Raw genomic sequence first — 7,344 nt, forward strand, 5'->3', positions numbered from 1 at the left:
ACACCCAGGACCCACAGAAGAGCGGGGTTTGACTCTAGTGTGAGACGTTGTGCGCTTTAAAAATAACTCGACATACGTGGTTATTATAGTAATGAATCAGGTGTGTGATTTTCTCACTGCATGTAGTTTGTTTTGTGACATAATCTTACCCTGAAAAGTCTCTGTCCCTAACCCATGTAGTCTCTTACTGTAACCTTAGCCTGAAACTGGTTTCCCTAAGTCTAAGTCTTTCCTGCAGAGTCAAATGGAGTGTCCACAGGGTACCTGTAGCGTCAATATAATACGCAAAAGGACGACAAAAACAACATTTGACGCGATGGGGAGGATCATTATGTGATGGGATGAGAATGTGTTGAAAATCCTCCTGTGCTTAGTGTCACATCCCATTTGTTTTGTCTTACTTTATAACCTCTGACTTCTTGCTCGGAAAGCTTGTAAAATTCTTCACACAGAAAAAACTAACTTGACAGATGATTTGCAGAGAGCGTAGAGTCTTTTAAGGTGGAAATAAAGATGCTTTGAAGAGGATGCAAGGACAGGGTTAGATGGACCCACATGATTGGCTGTGGTGACCCCTGAAAGGGAACAGTCGAAAGGAAAAGAAGAAGATCCCAGCTGATACAAAGTACTTGCAAAATGATGAATTCCTGATATGTATGTGCACCTACTCACACAACCAGTGATCAGTCATTATCCATCTGATTTTTCAATATTTCCAATAAGAAGTTTCATTTGTTTCCTTCTTATATTATTTTTCTGTCGTTTCAATGTCTCAGTTACAGTGTTTAAATGTTCTGTTTCGGCCTGTATGTTTTAAAACTGTGGCTTCAGATTGGACACAAGTGTCTAAGCAAATGGGAGAAAGTGCAACAAAGAGCCACCTGCAGCTCTAAGAACTAGTGTTATTGCAAAACTTCTTCAAGTTAGCAGAGGCAACACTGAGCTGCTACAAACACACACACACACACACACACACACACACACACCCACACCGCAGCAGTGCACTGGTTTCTCATACCTAATTAGTCCAGGCCATGGTGATGAAGGCTGCAGCTTCATATTTAGACCTCAAAGATCTGCGTCTGCGAGAAGCTGCGTTACAAACCTGGAAGTTAAAGACAGAGAGAGGAAGTCCAGACTTTATATGTCTCAGGATCTGTGTTTTAAAGAAGCTAAGAGATAAACGTTTTTGTGTCAGAAAACCTACTTCTAATCATTTACGTCTCTGTTATATTTATTTAGCTTTTTCAACATGAACATGTGAAACACAACAGCACAGAAAAGGCACAGCTGAGCCCCACATGTGAATACATTTAGAAATAAAAGTCACTCAAATGTGTTTGTGTGTGCGTGTGTGTGTGTGTGTTTGCTGATGTACCGGGACACAGTCGTTGTTCTCTTTGACACACAGCTGCAGTTTGCAGTGCAGGTAGATGTCACCAGATTTCCCAGTGAACTGGAACATGTTGAAGGTGAAGTAGTTGGATGTTCCCAGTCCGTTTCCCTCCACCTTCACCGTCTGGTCAGTGGGGTTCGCACAGCTGCTCACAAACAGGAAAACAGACAGAACATCAGAGCAGATGTTGGTTTCAGGAATCAAACATCACATTTATTAAAGAATCTCTGACAACAGCAGCTCACACCTGAGTGTGTGTCTCACCCGTTTATGATCAGGTCGTATCTCAGACTCCCACTGGGAGATGGTTCACTGGTTGCCCAGCAAGAATCAGTCACCACAGCAACCAAGCTGTCATCAAGTCCATCAGTCTTCAGCTCCACCCAGATCCTCTGGTCCAGCTGGACTTCAGTGCTTGGCTCCACAGCTTGTGTACGTTTGGCGTTGGTGTAGGCCTTCATGGTGAGAGTGTAACTCCAAGCTCCAGATGTGATATGTTGAATCACAGAGCTGCAGAGTTCAAACACACGCAAATCAGTTGTGTTATACTCACTAAACTCCATACAACAATCTTCACAACACAAACTGATTGAACAACCATCACACACCTGTCTTTGATACTGAAGGACATAGTCTTGATGTCTGGCTTAGTTTCAACACAGGAGAAGTCGATGTAGATTTGGTCATGGCGAGTGATGATGTCAGAGGAGCTGTTCTGGTTTGTGATGGCGTTCTTGTAGATTACCTGGCTGTTGTTGGTCTGTGAGGTCACAGGAATTCAGATGTTACTGCACAAGTTCAGTCAGCCTGAAAATATAACTTTTAGCTGCTGTGTGACTGAGACAAACCCACAGAAAGATCCCAAACTAGAGAAGATTAGGAGAAGCTCAGTAGAGCAGGATGAGTTGTAGCTGCTTGTTAACCATAAAGAGGTGGAGAAGAAAAACCCACCGTGACCACCGCCCCACAGGTGTTGCTGTTGTTGAAGCTGAAGGTCACCATGTGGGTCTGCTGGTCCATGTGACCTCTGCAGGTCTGATCGTTGAGGTGTAAGGTGGAGTAGTCGATGCCTTTGTCCTCCAGGAGACAACCCACCAGAGACAGTGAAGCGGAGTCCTGGCTGCAGACGGTCGGACCACCTGAACATTCAGCAGCACAGAGGAAGGAAATAAAAACATGAAACACTGAGCAGGTTACAGAGACTCTACAGACATTTACACCATGTGGGACAAAACAAGTCAAACTAAGTTATTATCAAGTGATCGACCAATGATTTACTTAATTGATGTTCATCATGATATTTGACATCAGTCTGACTGAATCTCTCTCCAAACTACCAGAACCACAGACTGAAACCAGGAAGGTAGAGAAAACCTCACAACAAACTAAGATCTAAACTTCACTCTAAACAAGTCAGTCATGTGACTTTGTTGTGTCACAGCTCTCGTACCCAGACTGTGTGTCGATGTGTACTTGGAGGCAAAAAGAGCCCGACAGAAGCAACGAGTTTCACCCCCGTCTGTCTTCTCACCACAGAACTCATGAGGACTGCAGGTCCTGTCCTGACAGAAGGCCTGAGGGGCGGCTGAGAGGGAGAGAGAGGGAGGTATGATATCTCTTTATTAAACTTCTAAACATCTAAGTAGCACTTTGTGAAACTGTGGGTTGATCTTACAGCAGCCGGCCTTTGTCCACCAGTCCCCCACTGTCTCGTTGTTTTGCAGGTTGCAGGCTCTGGAGTAGGCCTTCAGGAACTGACAGCTGAGTCCATCCACTGCAGGATATTTACACAAAGTGTTGGTGCAGGCGGTGACGTAGGGCTGTGGGTCAATGAGGCTGTTACAGGTGGTGAAGGGCGCCTCCTTCAGGAGATTACAGCTGTTCCACAGATGTAGAAAGAGAAAATAGGAGAGTAATTGAAGACAAAGTCCAGTGAGTGTGTGTTATGGTCTCTAACTGGTGTGAATCTGAACTCAGGACAGATGCTTCAGCAAACCTGAAGCTTCATCTCAAACTCAGACTTTGTAAAATACAGACAGATGTTTCCTGTTGTGTTGATGAATCTGCTCACCGTTCAGTCATCGTGGTGCAGTTGATGGTGCTGTCAGCAGTGTCATTGTACTGAATCTCACAGCTAGAAACACACAAACAACACAAGGTCAGAACTGTTCCCTCATCAGACCAGATTGTTTAAAAAAGAAATGTCATTTAAAGTCTCCAGTGGGTTTTCAGTAAGGTCTTACCCACTAACACTGGAACAAGGTGGCAGAAAGTATTGAGTCCACAGTGACACCTTCACTATGTTTGTGTGACATCCACCAATGGTTTGTCACAATTGTTGAGTCAAGATTGTACTTTGAGTATTTCTGTGTAAAAAAATTGGCAACATTTCTGTACGTTTACCACAGTTTTAAGTACCAAGCTCTATATTGTAATTGCCAAATGATGCCACCAGGTGGTGAACTCACCAAAGTGAGCACAAGTCAGAAACACCAGCTTCAGGTGCTTCAGGTGCTTTTCAGACAGAAACAGCCTGATTGAACGGACACAGCTAACGTGTCCTGGCTCTACTTTTTTGTGTCTAATCTGTCTGCAGGTCACTGCTGCTTGGGGCCTGTAACATTTGTTTTAAACATTAAAAACAAGTCAAAGGAAAACCAGGAAATATTTGGGGCTTTACGTGAAACATTACTTCAAACACTATCAAATGAGTTACAATGAATTTACGTTTTTGATTAATCTAACAATAAATTCAGCTATGATTAGATTTATTGCTGGATACTTTATAATAAAGCATAATATTGTCAAGTTCTATTTATGACGTAATTAAGTAAAGCTCTCAGATAACTGTAGTAGATTATAAAGTATAATGATTTTATCATGAGGGGCAAAATAAATTCTATAGTAATTAATAATTAATATAATTTATATATACACCTGCAGTTACCTTCTCTATTGAAATATCAAACAAACATATTTACTTGCTGTTGCCTGTGAGGACTTGGGTACTGAGGACTGCAGTCTCATTACAGCTCACATTCAAGCAGGTTCCTGAAGAGCTCAGCAGCACTGATGTATCAGGTTTATACACATTACCTGAGAAGTGAAGAGCAGTTTGAGTTAGAGAGCTAACACACAAACTGTGATCCAAAACACAAGAAGAGAAGAAATGACTGAACTGAAAATATTTGGAGCCAGTGATTTTCTAACCTGAGTATCTGCATCCACTGATGTCTGCAAATGTGGAGTCAGTAACATTCCATGAATCAACTGTTGTACCACTGACCTGAGCATCAAACACCTGTCGACAACAAATGTCACCATCACAAATATAGTTTCAGAGAAAAATATGTAGCAGATATTATGTAGCAGATAAAAAAAGAGAAGTGGTGTGATATGTGACAAAGACGTCTGGCTGGACTCAAACCGGAGCATGTTACGATCACATGGTGACATTAAAGCATCGTGTGCTGAATTTCTATGTGATTGTAGCAGCCTGATAATAATTCAGTGTTTGTCCTGATGAAGACTGGTGCAGTCTATGTGCTGCCTTCAGTCCATTTATGTCAGTGTCACTGGGTCAGTTGAGAAGGGTTGGGGGTTTGGGGGCTCAGCAGAGTTTACAACTGTAAATCTCCTCATTATCATTATGACAAAAATCTATAAAACTAAATCAGCAACACACACCTTCATGTATTAACACATATGTACAATACTTACCACTGGATCAGACAAGGATGTTGATAAGTACACAGCTGTTTGTGTCCTGAAGTTTGCCAGATATAAAACTGTCTTTAAAGGATCAAAAGAGGAGAAACAGACACTGTTGAGAAGTTTCCTCCATAATCTGGTAGAAAAGGTTTTGGCTACAATAAAGCAAAAATATTAACATTGTGTTGAGTGTAGAAACAGTTGTTTTTATTTTTTATGTCACAGGACAAGACTCACCGATGTCCCACTATGGTCCACACCCAAACCCACTGAACATTGTAGAGGATTTTTAATGGTTGGGACATTTGAAATAAAATTAAGTTCCTCTTTAGGGGTTGATGGAATTATGGTAAAATAGACAAAGTCTATCTTGGCTTTAGGCCCCACAACACAGTCTCCTCTGGTTTGAGGGTTGTAGAAGTCGTTGAAACAGACGGAAACATTTTCACTGGTGAAGTTCACCTGTTAAAATCACAGACACAACAAGTAAGTGAAAGTGTTTCTGCTTTAGGACAAACAATCTGTCCATAGATGACATGATGATTAACACATGAGTTAACTGTGACTTGGTTCAATTATTCATTGGTGATGTTTCCTCAGTCTGCTCACATCATCTCTACCACAGGTGTGAAACTAAACATCCCTAATGAGACAAAAAATCATGACTCATGTTACTCACATAGATTTGTTCGTATGTCTGTCCATAAAATGTGATGGGACAAGAGCTGATGTCTAACACTGAAGAAGCAGAAAATGACCGATATTCATCGGCACCTGAAGAAAGTAATAAAAGAGAATTTGTTCAACAATCAATCCAGACTTTTCATGACACAGCATCAGTTTGCATTTCGTCTTAGAAACAAAGATCAAAGGACAATCTCAACATATTGGACAGATTCTCAGCAGCTAAAGCTTCACTGCTCCTCATCATTTCAAGTCATTCTGCTCTTTGTTCCTGATTCTTTGTTAGTGTCTAATGTTAGTTCTGCTGACATCCATCAACAAGTCTTGTGGGTGAAGGTTTTAAAATGGCTGCTGTGTGTGAACTTACCTGCCAGCAGGCTGAGAGCAGACAGGTAGATCAGGGGGTGGAGCATGTTGGAGGAGGACAGTCAGCTGATGAAGAGCTGGAAGACACAGTTGGACATATTTGACTGACTAAGTCTTCCATATTCCAGCTCACATGAATCAATGTACTGTGGTAACAGTTTTAGAACCCAGTCAGAAACCAAGCCTGTTAATCAAACAGTAAACAGGATCAACATGTCCCGCTGCTGGTCCACTGCTAAGTAAACCTTATGAAAATATCACGCTTGAAAAAACAATTTAAAAAATGTCATCCACAAATGAATGGTCTCATCTTGATGTGATCATATCTTTGTCAACTTACTTACACGCTCTAACATTAGATACAGTTCTAGATTGGGGCGGCTGTAGCTCAGTTGGTAAGGCAGTTGACCATGGACCACAGGGTCATCGGTTCAATCCCCGCTCCTGGCTACAAGTCGAAGTGTCCTTGGGCAAGACACTGAACCCCAAGTTTTTCCCGGTGGGTCAGGTGAGCACCTTGCATGGCAGCCACCGCCATCGGTGTGTGAGTGTGTGTGTGAATGGGAAGCAACATTGTAAAGCACTTTGGATAAAAGCGCAATATAAGCGACTATTTACTATTCTAGATCTTCGTTCTAGAACGTCCTCCTCACTCCACTCTTACTTTTCTTTGCTACTTCCTCCTCCACACCAGTCACCTCTTCTACTCTCCATTTTCTTTCATTTTCCTCATTCATCAGTGTTTCCTCAGATGTGTTGTTCAGCAGTGGTTTTAAATGTTCCTGAGCTGCTGTTTGAAGAAACAGAAAAACAGTGACTGTGTGCAGGTTTTCTCACCCTCTGGAGCTTTGATGGAAAATGAATAAAATGAACGTTGCTGTTGAAGAGATGGGTTCCTCTGCTGTTAAGTCTGGTTTACATGCATCCTGGGGTGGAGTCTCACTGCTTTGTCGCCTTTTCAGACAGCTGCAGGAAAAGCTGTTTAAAGCTTTAACAAAACACATAGTTGTATATTGTAAAGAGGAATAATAAGAATGTTAAAAATAAATATGTTGATTTTTTTAAAACAACTTCAATGACCCTGTGGGGAAATTTAAGACACAATGTAGGGACAATTCAGGCTCCATTGTCTTGCTTCTTTGTCAGGGAAGGATTTTAGTCAGCGCTGACAAAAGCATCCATAAACA

General features: G+C 41.8%; 1 protein-coding gene across 1 annotated transcript; it reads right to left on the reverse strand.

Moving 5' to 3' along the window:
- Positions 1-1,018: 1,018 nt before the first annotated feature.
- LOC137138080 (alpha-tectorin-like) lies at positions 1,019-6,229 on the reverse strand. Its single transcript, XM_067524986.1, has 13 exons — positions 6,159-6,229; positions 5,787-5,881; positions 5,345-5,569; positions 4,607-4,697; positions 4,378-4,492; positions 3,468-3,530; positions 3,072-3,274; positions 2,847-2,981; positions 2,348-2,535; positions 2,005-2,156; positions 1,661-1,906; positions 1,379-1,541; positions 1,019-1,105 (listed from the first exon to the last, which is right to left on the reverse strand). Exons 1-13 carry the CDS (start codon positions 6,202-6,204, stop codon positions 1,019-1,021), a joined length of 1,809 nt encoding a protein of 602 aa, XP_067381087.1. The 5' UTR covers positions 6,205-6,229.
- Between the last annotated feature and the right edge of the window lie 1,115 nt (positions 6,230-7,344).

Source organism: Channa argus, chromosome 12, assembly GCF_033026475.1.
Source record: "Channa argus isolate prfri chromosome 12, Channa argus male v1.0, whole genome shotgun sequence".
Lineage (NCBI taxonomy): Eukaryota > Metazoa > Chordata > Actinopteri > Anabantiformes > Channidae > Channa > Channa argus.